At 54.5% G+C, this 19349-nt stretch overlaps 1 protein-coding gene across 10 annotated transcripts in view; it reads right to left on the reverse strand.

The window, feature by feature from the left end:
- The window catches only part of DNAH1 (dynein axonemal heavy chain 1), a 78578-nt gene that overhangs the window by 20810 nt on the left and 38419 nt on the right, over nt 1-19349 (reverse strand). For 9 of the 10 annotated variants that reach the window (XR_008427479.1, XM_053929557.2, XM_053929556.1 and 6 more), the window contains 25 exons: nt 18897-19061; nt 18282-18403; nt 18015-18120; nt 17229-17408; nt 16425-16565; nt 15701-15864; nt 15347-15460; nt 14431-14619; nt 14036-14141; nt 13252-13365; nt 12386-12535; nt 10807-10893; nt 10510-10696; nt 8364-8455; nt 8016-8170; nt 6686-6863; nt 5662-5856; nt 5454-5573; nt 5028-5186; nt 4766-4870; nt 3518-3658; nt 3238-3398; nt 2644-2801; nt 2115-2288; nt 1294-1332 (listed from right to left, as the gene is read on the reverse strand). Coding sequence is in view for 9 of the 10 variants with exons in the window: in XM_053929557.2 (XP_053785532.1) it covers nt 1294-1332; nt 2115-2288; nt 2644-2801; nt 3238-3398; nt 3518-3658; nt 4766-4870; nt 5028-5186; nt 5454-5573; nt 5662-5856; nt 6686-6863; nt 8016-8170; nt 8364-8455; nt 10510-10696; nt 10807-10893; nt 12386-12535; nt 13252-13365; nt 14036-14141; nt 14431-14619; nt 15347-15460; nt 15701-15864; nt 16425-16565; nt 17229-17408; nt 18015-18120; nt 18282-18403; nt 18897-19061 (3502 nt within the window). In the remaining variant the exon portion in view is untranslated. The remainder of the gene's footprint in view (nt 1-1293; nt 1333-2114; nt 2289-2643; nt 2802-3237; nt 3399-3517; nt 3659-4765; nt 4871-5027; nt 5187-5453; nt 5574-5661; nt 5857-6685; nt 6864-8015; nt 8171-8363; nt 8456-10509; nt 10697-10806; nt 10894-12385; nt 12536-13251; nt 13366-14035; nt 14142-14430; nt 14620-15346; nt 15461-15700; nt 15865-16424; nt 16566-17228; nt 17409-18014; nt 18121-18281; nt 18404-18896; nt 19062-19349) is intronic. The other variant, XM_053929555.2, reaches the window with a different exon arrangement.

Below are 19349 nucleotides of genomic sequence, written 5' to 3' on the forward strand. Positions count from 1 at the left end.
AGGCTCTTGTCCTGAATGACTGAAAGGACGGAGCTGCCATAACTTAAAAATGCCCAGTGGATATGTGAGAGGAGATGTGGGCTCAGGGGTTCAGGAGTGAGGTCTGGACTGAAGATGCAAACTCGGGCGTCCTCAGTACTTGGACGGCTTTCTCGCTGGGGCAGGCTGAGATTGCCCGGGAGAGTGTGGTTGGAGGGAGAGGCTGGGGAGCCAGCCCCAGTCAATCTAGGAAGGGGTGGCTATGGGAAGGGGTACCTGAGAGATGGGTGGGACACATTTGGTCAACACTGGCGACTACCAGGGTAGGTGAAGACTGACAGGTGGCCATACAAGGCCGCTGGTGACAACAGCACTCCTGGGGGATCAAGGCCAGTAGGAGGAGGGCTGGTGGAGACGCCAGCAGGAGGAGACGCTTTTCAGGAGTTTTGCAGTCAAGGAGAGCAGAGGAATGGAGCAGAGGAATGGAGTATCGAGATGGCCCAGGGTAGGTGGGAAGGGGCTAAGGGGGGTGATTTGTGTTTCATTGTTAAGCTGGGAGAAATTGAGACATGCTTGCCTGAGGGACTACTGGTGTTGGGGTGGGGGGGTGGGGCCACATCCTCAAGCAGACAACAGGGGATGAGATTCAGGCCTAAGAGGAGGGCTTGCTCTAAGTGGGAAGCAGGGAAATTCATTTCATGAAATAGGAGAGAATGCAGGGGAGGATACTGGGGGAGGCCTGGGTGCAGGTAAGCAGTGGATGTGGAGGACGAGAGAGGGCTCTGTCTTCTGATGGCCTATTTTAGCTGAGGGGGGTGAAGAGGTGGGACATGAGTTGGGGACAGAGTTCTGGAGTGTCCATGGCCATGCGGCAATGACCAACAGACCTGCCCTGTGTGAGGCTGCGTCTTGAGGGCTGCCAGATTCCAGCTGCAGATCACCCTTGGCTCTCAAGGCCATGTCTGCTCCTTGGAGGGGCCAGCTCTCTTTGAAGCCTTTTCTTCTTCACACAGGGTGGAAGATTGTTGGATTTCTTTATTCATTCATTCGACTCACATTCACTTGGCTTCTACTATGGGCCAGACACTAACCCAGTGTCAGGCACTGAAGGACTGTTGGCTAGAAGAAGGGGTGAAGGAGCCTAGGAAGGCAGTCGGCTATGGTGCTAACCTTTGCTCTAGCAAAGGCCCAAGGTTCCCACATGATCCTGAGGATGGTTCACTGTGGCCCCTGGTCCCCAGCCTCAGCCACAGCCAACCGGTGCCCAGGGCTACCCTGGAATCAGAGCCCCTTTCCATCTAGGCCTGTACTTACGCACGGGATCCCGGTAACTTTTTTCTCCGAGGAGTCCATCTGGAGGGTTGAGGGAGAGATATGGGGCTCAGAGTCAGGTGGGCCCCTTGCTATGCACCCTGGCTAGGTGCTCCCAGAGTAGCCACTGACCACTGCATCCAGAGCAATATGACCCCCATCTCTAAGCTGGGCAGGTAGGCACGTCTGGCGTATAGCACCTGGGTGCAGAGTAGGCAAGGCCAACAGAGGGAAGGCCTGAGGAAGTCTTGACTCCCATCTTGCATAACCTGGCACAGTGCCAAGTGGAATTCACAGGTCAGAGTATGTGTTAGGTGGGAGGGGGGATGGTGGGGGGAAATTCCATCCTGGGGTGGACTTTCCCCCAAGCCCCACGAGGGATCAGGGCAATTTTGTCTATTCTGTCTTGATGGCTTTTCCTCAGTTCTAAAAGTAACATCCTTCCACCAGAGTTTCTGGGCAAGTACTAATAGATACGTGGGTACTTATACAGGTGAATGCATATTTGTACATACATATATATTATTCAGCAGTCACCACTGGCCAGGCTTCATGCTGGATGCTCTACATGCAATGTGTTACTTAACCTTCAGGACTTGGGGTGGTGGGCACTAATATTATTGACCGTTTTACAGATGAAGAAACTGAGGCTCAGAGGGGTTCATGAATTTGACAAAGGTAACATAGCCAAGTAAGGGGTGGAGCCAGGTCAGTGGTTCAGCACTCCACCCTTTCCAGTGGCTGCCCAGCTGTCCTTGCTGTAGCTTACCCAGCCCGGGCTTCTGCCTTTGCCATGGCCTCCCCCACTGCCACCCAATGCTCACCCATCCAACTGCTCAGTATGGTGGAGAAGATGCGCTTCTTGCTGACATCATCCATCTCAACAAAGGACAAGTAATTGAAGTGGCGTGTTAGCCGAGGAGTGATGGCATTCCTGCCTCCGCCTGGGGGACCCATGGCACAGACAAAGTTGATGTCCACCAGTTTCTTGAAGGCTCCTGGAGTGGGAGCAGGAAGTCAGGAGGGGGCCCTGCCCAGGGCTGCAGTATGACTTCCGTGGGCCCTGGGCATTTTTATCTTTATGGGCTTTCCTCTCCATTAAAAAATATTAAAAATTACAATTTACAACAGTATCAGTATAAATACAAATACATTAATATACATTAAATTTTTCTTTGAGCTAAAAGTTCATTTCCCCCCTGGTTTTTATAAAATAAAACATTTCTGAGGACCCTTTAAAAGTATTGTGTCATGGGCCCTAGCCCCCGTGCCTGCACTGCCCAGTGGAGGAGTAGCCTGCCCTGCCCAGCACACTCTGCTTGTGCCCTGCTGCCCCAGCCAACTGGCACGCACCGATGATCTTGCGGTCATACCAGCCACCATGGTCCATCCACTGGCGCAATAGCTCGATAGGTGGCTGGGCACCATATGTTTCCAAGGCTGGCATGTTCAGGTCATCGATGAAGAAGATGAAGTTACGCCCCAGGGGTGGTCCAAACACACCCTTCCGCCTATAGGGAGGGGCTATGTGAGCCCAGCACCCATGGGCACCAGGTCCTCTGGGAATCCAGGGGCAGCCTCTGGGAAGCCCTCACAAACTTCGGCCTCATCTAGATTGCTGGGCCTCCTTGGCCCCATCCTGAGTGTCCTGGATCATCACACTGGCTGCGCTAAGGTCTGGTCTCCCTCAGGGTGAGTCTTGCCTCCCAGGCATATGGATAACAGGCCTTGCCCAAGTGCCCAGCCCAGGGCAAGTACCCATGGAAGGGCTCAGTAGGAATTCCTGATGCAAGAAGGCTCCAGAACAGTCTTCAAGGGAGCCCAGCCCACCCCTGCCCACCCCTGGGGAAGGTTTCTGGCAAACCCAAGAGCATTATTTGGTGGGGAGGTTGGTTCAGCCAGACTAAGGGGAACACTGGAGCCTAGAAAGGAATGAGGGTTGCCCACCTCTTGTCAAGCTTGCTGTCGATGAGGTCCTGAGTTTGGTTTGCTGAGGTGCGGGCTGAGAAGGTGAGGAAGTGGCTGATATACTCCAGTGGCAGGTTCTTCAGGAGCTTGTTGGCGATGGTGAGGGTCTTTCCCGTGCCTGTTGGTCCGATGCACAGCACCTAAGAGAGTGGGGGTCATGTACACAGAGCTCTCTCACAGGGCCCAGTGCACAGCAGGAGCCAGCCACCCTGACCTGGGCCTTGGTATAGGGTGAGGCAGGGCATGGCGGGGCACTCACAGGCTTGTGGTTGGTGAGTAGCATGTCTAGTAAGTAGGACATCTGCACGGTATCCATGGTGGGCACAATGATGTTGCAGTAGTTGGTGTCTGGCATCATGGTGAATGGAGCTGAAGAGTCCATCCATTTCACCCAGGCAACCTGGAACCACAGGTGGCTCAGGGGTGGGCCTCGAACCCCTCCCTACCGCACCCCTAGCCAAGTGCACCAGGAGGGCCAGGAGCTATACTGCAGGGCCTTGGCAAGAAGGCCCAGTGAGGGGCTGCTTCTGACAGAAGTTGGAAGCCCCATGCTCCACCCTCTGCTTGGGTAGGGGACTTCCAGAACAAATCACCAGGAATGGCAGGGGTGGGGGCTCTGCACACAGCTGCCTCCAGTGGTAGGTTCCCTAGGGACTGCTAGTCCCTAGGTTTCTACATGAAGGAGGTACTCTGGGAACTGGACAACCCAGAATGAAAAGGTCTTTGCTATTTAGTTTCAGTCTGCCCAAGAATGTGGGGGCCAGAGCCATGGGCACTGGCATCACCTGAACACTCAGAGGTCACCTGGACCGGTCTCCCCCACCATCCCCACCTGCATTAATCCTTTCACCCACAGCCCTGACCCAGCTTGCAGACCTCCCTTGATGTGGGTGTTCACTATGGTCAAACCAACATGTCACATTAGGGACAGTTCTGACCATTAGATTCAAATGTGCCCTGTAAGGTTCCCAGTAGGACTTTGCCCTGTGACCATCTCTACAGATGTCTCGGTGCCCTTTCCTCCCTCTGAGCTGGGGTCCTAATGCTGGAATAAGGTAAGAAGGCTCACTGAGTCCTCACTGGCTTATAGGAGGGATGGGAACACTGAGGCAGGCCATGGGCACTTGCTTTCCCTCTCCTGGGGAGCCCAGGCCCTGGACAAATGGGGCTTTTAAGTAAAATGGAAGCGGCCAATCTCTGGGCTCAACATTAACACAGAGGAGACAGTGTGTATGGTTGAGAAGGGACCTCTTCTAGATCCAGATTGAAGTCCACCTCTGCAATGACTAGCTGAGTATGACTGTTCTGAGCCTTAGCCTCCTTGTTTGGGAAATAACCACACCATGGGTCTGGGAGTGTTCACGAGATGATGTATACCTATCTCCAGCCTGAGACCTGTGGCTGTCAACGTGGTCTGCTCTCTCTAGTCATTATTCCTCCAGGTGCATAGCCACCCACCCAGTGGGGCGCTCCCTGTCCCATTCCCTCAGGGAAGGCCTGCAGTCACCTGCTTGCCCTCCTCCTCTTCGTCCTCATCATTGGTATTGCTGATGCCAGCATCCTCCAGCCTGTAATCGAACACCAGCCCCTCCTCTGGGAAGTGCATGGTCAGCTGTGGAACCGGGAGGAAAACCAGGTTGTGAGGCCTAGTAGTTTGTGTGGCTACTTGTCATTGGGTGCCTGGGCCTGGGGGACAGCCCCAGAATGCCCAGCATTCAGCACATGTGTCCCACACGTGGACGCCCATCCTGGGGGCTGCCACATCTCACGTTTTCTATCATCATCTTGATCCTGAGCCAGTGGCTGAAGTTGCTGCGGCTGGCACTGTCCCCTGTGGCGCCCACACTCCAGATCAGGGAGAAGATGAACCATGGCTCGATGAGCTCTGGGATGCGACTCAGCTTTTCAGGAGGTATTTTCTTGAGGCCCTAGGGACAAAGGGAATAGCATCAGGCTACAGCAGAAACAGTACTAAGTGGCCTGAGAAAGGTGGCGGGTGGGGGGACATCCCTTGGTCTCCACTGCACAGTTTTGTGTCTATAGCAGAATGGACTGGGCATGCCCGTGACCCAGGACAGCCAATCCAGTTCTCTCTTTCAGGAAGCTGGACTTGGGATTCAGGGCCCTCAGGCAGCTCAGGCAAGGAGGACAGGGGCCTGGCAAGCAGGCACGCAGCCCACTGCTCACAGCCGCACCTCTTTAGGCACAAAGGGCTTGAAGAAGCAGTCCAGCAGCTTGAGGAGACTCATGGTTAGGTTGCCATTGGTTGAGGCGATCACTTCCTTCACTGAAGACCGGACGAAAGCGATGGTGTCCTGCAGGGGATGACACTCAGCTCCTGTGGCTGGTGGACACAGCGCCCTCCTGCCACACCTGGGCCTGGCACACTGTGGCCTCACCTACCTCCAGGAAGCCGACAAAGAGGGCCTTGAAGTGCTCCTGGTAGGGCTTGAGTAAGGGAGGGAGCCTCTTCATCCAGCACTCAACATAGGGCATGAGCCCCAGGATGCTGGGCTCCAGGTACACCATGCCACAGCGGGACACTGTGGCTGGTGAGGCCACTGACAGGTCCTGCACCTCAAACATCATGGTCATCTCCTGGAACAAAGATGATCTGTGTGTGGGGGCCAGGTGCCAGTCCCCAGGGCCAGGAAAGGGCTGCAGGGCCATGGGGAGGGGTGCTCATCCTGTAGCTGTGGGCATGGGGCCAGCTGTGGGCCAGCAGTAGTCCTGGGGTCAGGGGTGCTGCAGGAAGTCCTTGGTCCTCAGCTGATAATGTGGCCCTCCCCTGGGACCTGAAGAGGAACACGAGTCCTCTCCTGGGAGCTCTCTGGGCAGCCTGGGGTCAGGGCATTTGGGTGTCTTTGGAGCCCTGAGGAAGTCTAATAGGAGCCCTGTACTCTGCTACAGAGCCTGCACCTGTGTACAGGGACATAAGTTCACATTGACCTTTAGGTGCCCTCAGAAGGGCTCAAAGATTGGCTCAGTGTAGATATAGTGAACTGCTTTTACTCCTAGGTGATGCCCCTCACACACCAGGGGGTGTCCCTGTGGTCAGATCTGTATCCTAGCCTCTGGGAACACTGCTAGAACGGTGACCTGGACTGGGCCAATATGGTTGAAAGCGGGCCTGGGAGGCACAAGGCAGCATCAGCTGGGAGTGGTGTGTGGCTGTCCCCGTCCTGGGCTCAGAGCATCACAGAAAGTGGGTCTGCTGACAGGGCAGCACTGAGCAGCTGTGCAGGACATGGCTGAGGGGCGGGAGCTTGGGGACTGGGAGGGTGCTAGGAGCTGAGGCCTAGGTGGGTTGTGGTGATTGCCTGAGGTGCAGCTGTGGCCTGAGAAGGAGGGGTAGAGGGGGACAAGGTTTGGCCTCCAGGCCCACCCAGCTGCAGAGGAGAGCAGGTGAGGGGACAGGTGGACACACCTCTGTGAGCTTGATGATCTCCCCGGAGCTGAGGCACAGCTTCTTGTTGTCATCTAGCACCGTGTTCATGTTCTCAATCCAGACAGCGTCCACTGGCCCATCGAACATATACCACTTCTTGTTGGTGTCGGAGGTGGTGGCCCCCGCCCGGATTAGGGAGGAGAAAATCCCATCTGTCCTGCAGCCACCAGGGAGGGGAGGGTTGTAGGTGCCAAGGAGGCAAGTCCAAGAGCACAGCTGGCTCCCAAGGAAACCTGGCTACTAGGCTGGCCCTGCTTTGCTGGTCTTTTTTTTTCTTCATTCTTCAATATCTTCATTCATTTAAAAAATTTAATAGGGAAAACAGGACTTTTTGGTGTAACAAAAATGTGTGCTTATATTCCCTCTGTTGAATCCCCACTAAAGTTGTATTATAGGAAGATAAAAGATGATATCCAGAGAAAAAAGGAAGTAAGAGAGAGGCAACAACAGAAACGGAGGCCCACACAGTTCTGGAGTGTGGAAAGAAATGGGGAAGGGGGAAATGACTAAGCAGAGAAAGCAGGCGATGGGTTGTGAGATATACCTGGTTCCCGCCTCAGAACCAAGAAGGCTCAGGTCTCAGAGGTACCAGGTGCCCGGGAGGGGTTTAGGGGGACATTTTCTGGTCTGATTCCCCACGCCACCCATCTACCCACACAGGAGCCTGGAGTGGGTATGGATGAGACCCTTCACTGGAAATAAGGGAAGCAGGACAGGTCTGCATTCAGAAAGACAGGTGACTCCCTCTCCAGTGCCCAACCCCCGCTGTGTTCCCACAGCACTGGAGCCAGGCAACACCCTCAGCAGGAGACTGGAGGCTTCTGTGGAGATACAGAATTACCTCAGAGAAAAGACCCTTAGGTGCTGATGTTTGAAGGGTCTCAGCCCAGTTGCTCTTCCCCCAGCTCAGCACGCTTCCTTTAAAATGCACGCCTCTGTCTGCAAAAAGAGGCCCTAAGAGGGACACCAGCCTCCCTTGGGGCAAGGATAGAAGTCAATATTTACTGAGCACCTGGTGTGTGCCACAACATCCAAGCATCTTTCATGTGTTAAACTCATTTTCTCCTTAACATAATAATGGTGCCATTTTTACCTCCACTTTGCAGATGAGGGCACCAAGGCCCAGGAGGCCAGGAAGGTCACTCAGTCCCAGGAAGTGCAGTGGTGGGTAGAGTCCCAGGCTTTGGGCTCCAGAGCCTGAGCTACAGACCTTCCACTAGACTAGGGGAGGAAGAGGGGCCCATGGCCCACAGCCTCCAGAGATCTGGGAGCAAGGCTGTCACTGAACGGGGGGTTGGGAATCACTTACCACTCATGGGTGAGCAGGTCAAACTCCCCGTACAGCTGGCCCATTGTGATGGACTTGGGGTTGAGCACATAGTAAGTGACAGCCTCATACACGCCACCACTGATGGACGGCTGCCCTTTCAGCGACATCATGGCAGCTGCTAGGATTCTGTAACACTGGGAAGACAGGCACCCAAGAGTGAGCCTCTTGGCCCCCCGGAGAGCAGGGCTGGAGTGGGCTGCAGGCCCCAGGGGACAGGAGATATTCTAAAAATCAAGACGTCTAAATGGGGACCAAGATCCTGCTGAGACTGCACTGCCCTCAGGCCTGCTGTCCGGGCACTGGGCTGCCTGACTTTGCTGCACTTACTTGACTCTTGCCGGAGCCTGTGGGTCCGACGAGCATGAGGCCATGCCGCACCACTGTGGTCTCATAGAGTTGGATGCACTTGGTCAAGAAGCCTGGGGGGACATGGCAGAGGAACCCAGGGGTCAGAGAATAGACTTAGGTCCTGTCTCTGCCGCTAGCTTGCTGTGTGCCCTCAGATGGTCACCTCACTCTCTGAGCCTCAGTTTCCTCATCTGTAAAATAAGGCTTCATAGTTCTCATGGGCAGGGGCGGTGAAGTCCTAAACATGAGCCTGGCAGAGAGCAGAGACTCTCTGCTCGCAGCCAGTCATGGTTTCCATGGAAACTATTGCTCCCTAACATCCACTGGTTAGGGGGCAGACCACATGGGCCTGCCCAGTGTCAGCTGTCACAGGCCTGCAATCAATTCCAGCCCCAAAGCTACTGCCTGGCTGGCCTGCTGGGAGCATTGCCTTCAGTAAGTGCTGGCCAATACAAGGCAAAATCCCAGGGTCAGTCGGGAGCTTTAACTGACAAGCCCAGGGCTATTGAAACAGCTGTGAACTGTAGGTGGAAGGCCAGACCCATGTGGGTAGGGAATGAGAGCATCACTTGGGCCCAAGAATGTGGGGAGAGCTGTGGCACTGCAGGTTGGGCATCCTCGCCAAGAGGACAAGGGCTTGTTATTCAGTGATGGCAAAGCTGACCCAAGGCCATCACGGGAGAGCAGAGTTTGAGGCTTCATTCGAGGAGCCTGCTGGGGCCTGGAGGGCAGGAGGTGGTGTCAGAGCCACCTGTGGAAGGAACAATGGAGGGCGGGAGGAACAGGCTGGCCACATGAGCATATCAGGCCACAGAGGAGGGTCACACATGCTCATAGTGGCCAGTGTGACTTCCTGGAAGAGCATCATTCTCCCTGGGAGGGTGTGCGAGGAGGAGAGGGCCTCCAAGCATGGGGCTGTGGGGACAACAGCTGCATGCCTACATGCTAGCAGGGCTGAGGCCCCCAGTTTCTATCAGGGAAGGGTGTTTGGGTCACAGGAAATCTAACTGAGGGTGGCATGCCCCCCAGCCCTTCCAGCTGATGGTAGCCTTTGTCACAAGCCAGTTCAGAAGCGCCCAAGTGCTCCTATGACGCCAGGGCTGTAGTTCCACAAGGAAAGTGAGTCCCGCAGGTGGGAGCAACATGTTTTGCTTGTGGAAGGAGTCCTTTTCTAGGGATCTTCTTTTATAATTGTTAGTCTTTGACCTTGGTTTCTGACATAGAGCTCCTAGACCTTTGTCATTTCCTGAGTGCTGGGAACTCTTGGTCTAACGAGGTGACTCAGTGCCAAGCTCCTGGGAGGGGGCTGGTCACCAGAACGACCAAGCCTAGATCAGAAAGTTGGAACTTACATGCCCACCCCCAATCTCCAGAAAGGGGAGAGAAGCTGGAAATGGAGTTAATAACTGATCATGACTACATGATGAAGTCTCCATAAAAATCCCTAAAATACAGGGTTTGGGGAGTTTCCAGGTTAGTGAACACATGCTGAAGGTGACACACCCCAACTCTGTGGGGTCAGATCTCACCCTAAGTATTTCTTCATCTGTATCCTTTATCATATCCTTTATTATATAATAAACCAGTAAACTTGAGTAAGTAATTCCCTGAGTTCTGTGAGCTGTTCTAGCCAATGATCAAACTTGAGGAAGGGTCTTGGGAAACTGTGATTTGTAGCCAAGTCAGACAGAAGTTGTGGGCAACTTGGGGACCCACTACATGTAAGTGGTGCCTGAAGTGGGGGCAGTCTTTGGAAGTGAGACCTTAACCTGTGGAGTCTATGGTAACTCTGATGAGTGTCAGAATTGAATTGAATTGAATTTTAAGATACACAGCTGGTGTCAGAATTGGTTGGTGTGGGAAAATCCCACACATTTGGTGTCAGAAGTATAGTGTGAGAGTGAAGCGTTTTTTTCTAGATAGTTATCACCTGAAGGGTCCAGCAGTGCCAGGGCTAGGGGCCCTGCCCTGCCCATGGACTGCTTGACAGAGAGCCCCAGCCCGCAGCACACTTGGTCAGGTGTGAGGGAGCCTGAGGCTGACTGCCTGTCTCTGTTCCCCTGCTTGGGATTCCAGGGAGACTGGAGCCAACGCTTCCTCAGACAGCCAGGGGCCAGGGGCTCACCATCCACGTCCTTGAGGTTGTCCTTCTCACAGGCCCTGCGGATGGCCTTGTCCAGGATGCCATAGTCAGTGTCCTCATCCCTGATGGTCGGGAACAGATCAGACACGATCCCAGAGAAGAGCTTGAGGTCCTCCTGCAGGAACTTGGGCACATTGACATCGCGGATGGCCCGGAGACAGATCAGCTCCTGCAGCACAGGCCGGGGAGCCTTCAGGGTGGCCCAGGCCAGGTTTCCCTCCAGCTGCTCTGGAGCCCTCCCAGAGCCTGCAGCTAGGCACCTCTCTGGATGGCACTCACCTCGTTCATGCTGGGGTTCTCTCGCTTGAGGTTCCCAGCCGCTGAGATCACAGTTTTCACAGCTCTCATCCCGAAGTCATAGTGATCCTGTTCCCGCCAGACAGGAGGAGGGGTGTGTGGGCATCTGTCCCTTTTGGGGCTTCTGCCTGGAACACTCTTGTCTCCCACCTGGTACCTGGCCCATTGCCCAGCTGGTAGCTAAAATGTCACTACCCCAGCAGGTCATCTATGACCACCTGCACCCCCTAGCCTGGGCCAGGTGCCCTCCACTGGGCCCCTCTACTTCACCATCCCAGCAGCCCTCTCCTTTTACCAGGTTGCTTATTCTGTGTCCCCTGCTTGACTCTTGGCCCCGAGGGTAAGGACTCTGCCTTGGTTGCAGCTAAATTCCTGCAGTCCTAGCATGGTGCCAAGGGCAGGGAGGCACTCAAGTTTGATTCACAGAGTGAACGAAGGAGTTTCCCACATGTGTCATGGACAAGCTGGCCTCACGGCCTTTGAGCTTCCTCCTGAGATTCTGTTGTAACATCTCTCCAGACCCACTTTTCAGTCACACCACCATGGCTTTCCCCACTGGTCCTGTTTCTCTATTGTAGAGCAGGTGTTGGGAATAAATTTATCAGACTGCCCCATGGTGCCAGACCCTGAGAATATACCTGGACCCAGAGAGCAGTGCATTTCCCAGAAATTTTGGACTTGGGTGAGGAGACTGGGCTTGACTTTAGGTCACTGTCATTTGAGAAGGGGTGATGTTATTTACAGAACCATGTGGGAATAGCTGCTCTGATAAAGAGGAAAGCATTTTTGAAAGTGGATGGTTAGAAGGAAGGGTGTGTGGAGGTGTGGGCAGCCAGAATGCACTGTGGTGGGCAGTTTTTTTCCCCAGTAACAGACTGCATCTCCTCCAACCCATGGGGTCTTTTGGGCTCCACCTGGCCAAAGGCAGTATGGCTTCCCCTTAGCCACAGTGATTGGTGTTCATGCATGAGCAGGTCACCCAGAGAGGGCCCATTAGGGTGATACCAGGGATATTTTCTGGAACTATTAGGAAAGAGAAACTAAGCTGCTAGCATGTGGGCCCAGACAGAGCTGAGGCTCATCTCTGCCACTGCAAAGGGTAAGGGAGTGGGGATGGCAGGGCTGACTGAGAATGGAGCCAAACAGGAAAGCTCGTCCACCAGTGCTGGTTCCTGGACCAAGGGTATCTATCCCTGGAACCTGGGCTCAGCATGCTCCCATGGCTGGGAGGCTTAGGTGGGGGGGCTGGGAGGCCCAGGTTGGGGGATGGCTATGCCATACTGTCTGCATGAGACCCAGGTGCACTTAATCTACAGCCTTGGGTTTTGTAGTTCTTGGCGACCTAATGGTTGACCCTCCCGTGCATCTGAACTAGCCGGAGTGGGCATCTGTTCCTGGCTCCTGCTCCAGCTCCCCTGTGTACCACATGAGCCTGGCCAATTAGTTGCTTAGGGTCTCAGTGTCCTCAGCTGAGAAATGGGGATGTAATTCCTATCTCATGGGGTTGCTGGGGGCAGCAGTGGTCCTTAGACCTTGGAACCTGGTTGGGGCAAGCCCTCACCTGGGAGCTGAGCTGCTCGGAGGACAGCTTGAAGGTGGTTGTGATCTTCTTGGCCAGCACATTGGCCTCATTGAAGCCAAAGGAGTAGAGGGAGATCTCAGCAATCATGGCGTAATCTGGAACCATCATGGCCACAGGCCGGAAGAGTGCCTGGGGTCCATGGTGCATATGTGAACTGAGAGGCAGACCTCTGCTCATAGAGCACTACCTGCTTTATGGGCTGTCTAGTCCTCAGGAGGCAGCTTCACTGCCTTTTTCCCTCACTGATGCTTGGATCCCTCTCTGTAGCATGCCCGCCATAGCTGAGTCTTATACTCCCCTGTGGCTGGACCAGTCTACCCATTAGAAACTGATCTTTTGTGATGACCTGAATCTGCCTGCAAGCCTGGGGACAGGACTGGGGCCTCCTTTCCATGCCGGGGGATGGGCCTCAAGACCCTTGGGCAGGAGGGATGCCATAGGGAATCACATTTCCTGACGACCAGCAGCTGTGTGCCTTGAATGAGTTCTTTTTTCCTTTAATTTTTTTTTTTTATCCACCCAAGGACATGCTTAGACAGGGGGAGGGAGAGAGAAAGAGAGAGAGAGAGAGAGAGAGAGAGAGAGAGAGAGAGACATCAATGTGAGAGAGAAACATTGATCAGTTGCCTCTTGCTCACGCCTCAGCCAGGGACCAAATCTGCAGCTTAGGCATGTGCCCTGACCAGAAATTGAACCCAAGACCTTTTGATTTACAGGAGGACACTCCAACCAACTGAGCCACACCAGTCAGGGCACCTTGCGTGAGTTCTTTAGGATCTCTGAACCCAGGCCACATGCTCCAGTGTCTCCCAGTGTCCTGGGTGGCCTTCCAGGCCTGAACCCACCTTCAGGTTATCGGGCAGCTCGGTGCGGCCAGCGTATCCTGGGTTCATAGTGATGAACACCGCACAGGATGGCACGAGTGGGATCTCGACGCCTTCAAACATGAACCGTTCCACCTACAGGGTGGCAGGGGTTGACTCACCTGCCCCTCCTCTGGATGGGCCCCCTCATCCCCTGCTGATGCCCCTGTCCTGACTATAGTCAGTCAGCCCAGAATGGATCTCTGATCATGAGCTGGCTCCTCTCTCAGGATCTGGCCTAAGACCTTTGGTACCCATGGCCTCCTAGGTCCTGGCTGCCTGAAGTCTTACAAATCTGCTATCTCCCACACCCAGATCCTCACACTGATTCTCTTCAAACTTGAGCAAACTTGGCTTTGTCTGGGACCAGGGCCCCCTACTTGAGTGGCTTTGGGGCACCTGCCAACCTCCCAGCTCTTGCTCGCAGAAGACTGTTGGCCACTCTGAATGAGGGTAAAGGAAGGACAGATGTTCTTCCTGTGGGAGGGACCCCTTCATCCACCGTAGCTTGGGCTAGGAGATATCCCCAGAGTGTAATAGGGATGTGGGGCTTCCCGACTGGCTACAAAAGCCCTCAGGAGAGCTCCAAAATGGGGGAGGAAGAAGTGTCCAGTCCCCTGTAAGATGAGAGAGGCTGGCCTCAGGGCAGGCTCAGTGCCTGGCTGTTCACCCTGCAGGGTGCGGATCACAGGAAGGCATGGGTGTGGAGGGTATAGATGAAGGGATGAGGTGGTGACTTGGGGAAGTATGGAGGGGGATGGCTCACCCGCTGTTGCTGAGCCTTCTGGATGGTGGTGATCTGCTGAGCCACCACAGACAGCACCTCAATGTCGATGCGATTGAACTCGTCAAAGCAGGCCCAGGCCCCAGAACTAAATGGGGTGAGGACACAAGGTGGATGTGAGTTCAGAGCCCACCTGGCACCTCCAAGGGCCTCTCTGACTCCACCGGGGAAGAAGCAGTCAATAGTAATCTCTATCAACTCAGCCACAACCCCAGCTGCCGACCACCCCTCCCCACTGCCCACAGGGGCACTGCCTTTGACTTCTGTTTATCCCTTCCTGCCCCCTCCACCATCCTGTGAGGCTCCTCGCATGCAGTGTCCCCAGGAGAGCTCAGCCTTCCTGCCCTGTCCTGTGCCACCCTCACACCCAGCCTCACCTGGCCAGGCCCTTGAAGAACTTGCCCATGGCCATGAAATCGAGCTGATCAGAGCAGTTGAACACAACAGTCTGGATGGCCAAGGCCTTGCCCAGGTCTTTGGTAGTTTCTGTTTTTCCTGTGCCAGCTGGGCCAGCTGGTGCACCCCCAAACTTGAGATGTAAGGCACCAGTCAGGGTCAGATAGCACCTGCAGGAGTGAGAGGAGGCATGCATGGGCCATGCAACTTCTTCAGGATTCCCACGGGCACCAGGAGAGAGAGCCTCCCCATCTTGTTTCCCGATGATGAGCAGTTCTTGTTCCTCCTTCCTCTCATGGCTCCAGGTAGTCAGGTCCTCGTTACTGGGGTCAAAATTGCAGCCTTTGCCCAGTGTTTCTCCAGCCCACCCTGTGGCCATGCAGCACCCTCCTCAGAAACCCATTGAGAAGGCTGATCTGTGGCCACACTTCAATATCCTTACTCAAAACCCAACTTGAAAATCTGCTACTAAATACAGTTGGCAAGAGGAAATGACTGATTGCTTTAGAAGAGAATTGTTCACTTTATAAAGGAACTCGCCCATTATTTCTCTCAAGATCAATTCTTCTGGCACATTGAAAGGAGGATTTGACTGAAAAAAATCTATAAAGCTCACACCCATTAATGTTCCCTGAGCAATGAGCTTTACATATCAGCTCATGAAATTCTCATAACCACCCTGAGGAAGGCTCAGAGAAAACTAAGGCATAGAGGGGTTGAGGCACCTGCCCAAGGTCACTCAGCCTGTGACAGAGCTGTTTGAAACCCGAAGCCCATCTTCCAAACCCTTTGTGCTCTGATAGACTGGCTGTGCCTTTGGTCCTTGCTCTTCTGGGCCATCCAGAGCTGGAGGAAGGGTCCCAGAGCGGGTGGGCACATGGGAAGGCGGACTCTTACCTGTCGGTGAGGGGTGTGATTACTAGCCTCCCACTGTTGCCTAGGTATTCATAGCCATAGATGAACTCGGCATTTACGGCTCGAATGTACAGGTTGTTATTCGTCCAGTAGTACCTGGAATTGCAGGGCAATGGGTTCCCAGCCCAGGAGACCATAAGCCACTGGGCAGGGTATGCAGCTGAGGAGAGGTGGTTCTTTTGGTGAGTAAGGGCATCAGGTACCTCTGCCCAGTTTGTCCCAGGGCCTCGAGGGCCAGGAACAGCAATTATTGATTGACTCTCTCCCCTCCCCTGGCCCCAGCCTGCCACTGCTCTGACCCTGAGGGTGGCTGGGCCAGGAGCCCCATCTCCTCACCTCAGCTGTGAGATCCACTCGAAGTCATTCACACTGACCACATTCTCCTGGATCAGCTTGGCCACCACATCCTTGGCATGGACCTCAATGACGATTAGTGCTGAGAGCACTGCCCGCTGCATGCGGGACAGCTTCCCCCGCACCAGGGCCACCAGGTCACTGAGCTGCAGGAGTTGGGGGACATTGTCAGGCACAGTCACACTAGGGGTATGCTCCCTCTCCTTTGTACAGAGGGTGGGCTTTGGCCAGGAACAACCCCTCTATCCTGGGGGCTTCTGATAGTCTGGGATGAGAGGGGCATAGGGAGGGCATTAGTCACATGAGAAGTCTGGCAGGGAAGTAAATAAGAATGGAGGCATGCACATGGCATCTGTCTTCCCACAGTGTACAGTGCCACCTGAGCCTTCAGTGGCCAGGCGGTGGAGCCTGGTGAGGAGCTCAAGGAAGGACTGTGGTGAGGAGCAGGTGCGCAGGGCTGGGATGGTGCAGGATATGGCTCCCTCAGTGACTAGCAGGAGAGGGGCACCTGTCTGGCCTCAGAGCTCTCCTCCTACTGGTGGCTGGTCATGGAACACTCATTTTTGGGGTGTCTGACCTTCTGCTCTTTGGATCCAACCCAAGGCCTCTTTCAGGCTTCATACAGGGAAAAGTTCCTGCAGAATCTGGGCTCTCCTGGGTGTGTGGGTGTGTGTGTGTGGAGTAATGATGACCCCTTGACTCTCACCTGCTGGGCAAGCCGGGGGAACAGCTGGTTCCTGAGGTTGCTGGCCTCCAGGGCCTCTGCCACTTCCATAGTCCAGTAGGTCTGGCACCCAGCGATAGTCACTTGGCCAGGCCAGTTGAGGACCCACTGGGTCCTGGGCATCTGGGAAAATAATACAGGCTGGGCTAACCCAGGCAGTGGCCAGCCCTGACCTTGCACACTTTTTCTCTTAAATATGGTCTGTGCTTTGGCCTTTTGAACTCTAGGCCAAAAGTTGTTAATGCCACCTCAAAAGCAGAGAAGCCTTTAAACTCTGGGCCTCTCCAGGGTAGGCAGGGTCATCACTTCCTCAGAAGAGACTTTGAAGCTGAGAGTTGGGAGCCCAGGATCAGAGACATACAGCCCTGGGTTCAAACCGTGGCTCATGCCTATGGGCATAAAATATCTCTGAACTGACTGTGTAGGATAAGAGTTAACCTCTAGTCCCACTATTGACTGTGGGTCTGGGAGGGGAAATGTGGGTGAAGTCCCAGCTCAGGCCTGGCACACACTGAACATTTGAATCATAACAGCGACTATTATTAGGAGTAAGTCTCATTTTCTGCAGCTCATTTTCAGATTCCTCCCTGGGCAGGCCTCAAGGACTCCCTGTCCCTGGAGATCCCCTGGCTGACTGAGAGCAGCATCAGTCAAGGCTGGAGCTTGAGGATGAGGCAGGCAGGCAGGCAGCCCAGCTACCATGCTCGAGCAAAGAGCACTGAGAAAGGAGCAAACAGAAGGAGGACTAGGCTGGCAGGCTATGCTGGGGTGGGAGGCGTGACTCACCGTGGGGTAGGCCTTGATGGCCCTCTCAATGATGTCCCGCACACTGGTCTTCATGCTGCGTTCCACCTCCCGCAGCCAGTCCTCCACATTGCTGGACGGGTAGATGGAGAAGGACAACTGCACCTCCTCACCCTCTGCCGAGTACATGTGTGTGATCTCCAGGTCCTCTTGGAATAGCAGCTGTGGGTGGGGTGGGCAAGAGTGGAGGTTATACTAAGTATACCCAGAGGTTCCACCCTCCACAGCCCTAGGGATGACCTGCCTGCGTTCTTCACCTTCAGAAGAGAGCTCTGCCTCACGGAGCACCACCTGAACATCTATCTGGCTGGGACTTCTCTGACTGTGTATTCAGGCAGGATGGGTCTGCCTTGTCCCTGGCTGTGGCCCAGCTGACTTGGTGAAGGAGGCTAACCCTGCTTGTGAGTCCCCACTTTGTACAGGCCTGTGCAGCCTACCTTTTAGGCAAGAATAAGGACAAGGAGAGTAAGGAGCCCCTGGCCTCATGGGTATCTCAACCCAGCTAGCACCTCAGTATATTGTGGGGACAGGGCTCCCCTGGATGAATTGAGAGTCAGCCTCCCATTGCCAGTCCCTGAGCTGGGGGTTTTTCAGCTGACCTTCCTCCCACAGGCCCCAGGTGCATCTCTAAGGGCCAGGTATCTTACTTGCCACCTCATTTCCTTCTAAAAGGACTTGGGGCTATAGAAGAGCCATTCTCCTATGGAAGGAGCCTCAGGGCTCCTAGTCCTGAGCCCCAGGCCCTGAGCACCAGGCCCAATAACCCACCCGGGCAATGTTCTCAAAGCACTTGCGCAGGTGGGGCTGCACCGCGGTGGGGTCCTTTGTCTGGGACAAGATCTCAAGTAGTTCATCATCTGACAGGAAATAGAATCTGCCAAGGGAACAGGGGTAAAGGAGTGGGTCAGGTACCCCTTGGGGTCCAGCTGCCCCAGTACCACTGACACTCCTGCACCCCAGCCTGGGTGGGGTTCTGGGTGCCCCAGCCTCATGGGCAGGCACTGAAAGAGTGGGCATGGACCAGGTGGTGCCTACCTGGGGAAGGCGCTCCTCTTGGTCTCCAAGTACTCGCTGAGGCCCTTTTGCACCGTGTCTAGCAGCTTGTTACAATCCCGCAGGCTGTCCAGCAGCCTCTGGTCAGAGCATACATTGATCACCTGCATGGCCCGCACCAGAAAGAAACTGGAAGTGAGCATGGTCCAACTGGGAGGGAGTAAGGTGGGTTCAAAGAGCACCCGCATAGGCCAGACACTCTCAGTGGTGCCTGGGAAAGAACAGCGGCAGGAAAATGGCCCTGAGCTAAGGGTTGCATCCATTATTCCTGTTGGTCCCCCAGAAAACAGTCCACAGTCAAAAAAAATTAGGGTTAAACAAAGCCAGGGTGTTTGATTTGCTGCAGGACTGATCAGGGCCTTTAAAATGCTAATGTGAACTGCAAATTTCTGCAAAGAAAAATCATCAACTCTTGTATTTCCAAGGAGTGTCTCTTATGATTGGAGAGCTCACTTTGGAACACAGGCAGAGACCAAAGCCTTGGATTTGCTCTATAATCTTTCTTGTTCAGGGAGAGATGAGACCAGGAGGCTCCCAACAATGTGACCAGGGCCATTGGCGGTCCTGCTTCCCCCTCCCATCCCTGTGTGAGCTTGCCTCCCGATTCTCATAGGCGTTCTTCATGATCTTCCTCCAGATCCGTTCCATTGTCTGGTAGCGCTTGCTTTCCACGGGCAACTGCCGGTTGATGTCCTCAGAAGTAAAGATGGGCTCCAGGTAAAGCCAGGACCTCTGACAGTTCAGCCACTCCTCCAGTACTTCCTGGGCAAGGCATAGACTGTTAGAACCCAGCATCCAAGTTGGGGGTCCTGTCCCCATGACCTAGGCATTTTCTCTACACCAGAGTGCTGGGCAGAGACTGGGCATCAGAGCCACTGTCTGTGGGGAAACTTCTAGATGGTGCTGTCGCCACAGTACTATGCCTGCCCTCCAGGGAAACCCCAAGTCCCCCATAGGATGCCCATGCTTCTAACAGAGCTAGGAAGCCACCCTTCCCAAGAATGGAACCACTTCCAAAACAGCAAATTCTGAAGTAACAGAGTAAAAAGA

This window comes from Desmodus rotundus, chromosome 8, assembly GCF_022682495.2.
Source record: "Desmodus rotundus isolate HL8 chromosome 8, HLdesRot8A.1, whole genome shotgun sequence".
In the NCBI taxonomy this organism is placed as follows: Eukaryota; Metazoa; Chordata; class Mammalia; order Chiroptera; family Phyllostomidae; genus Desmodus; species Desmodus rotundus.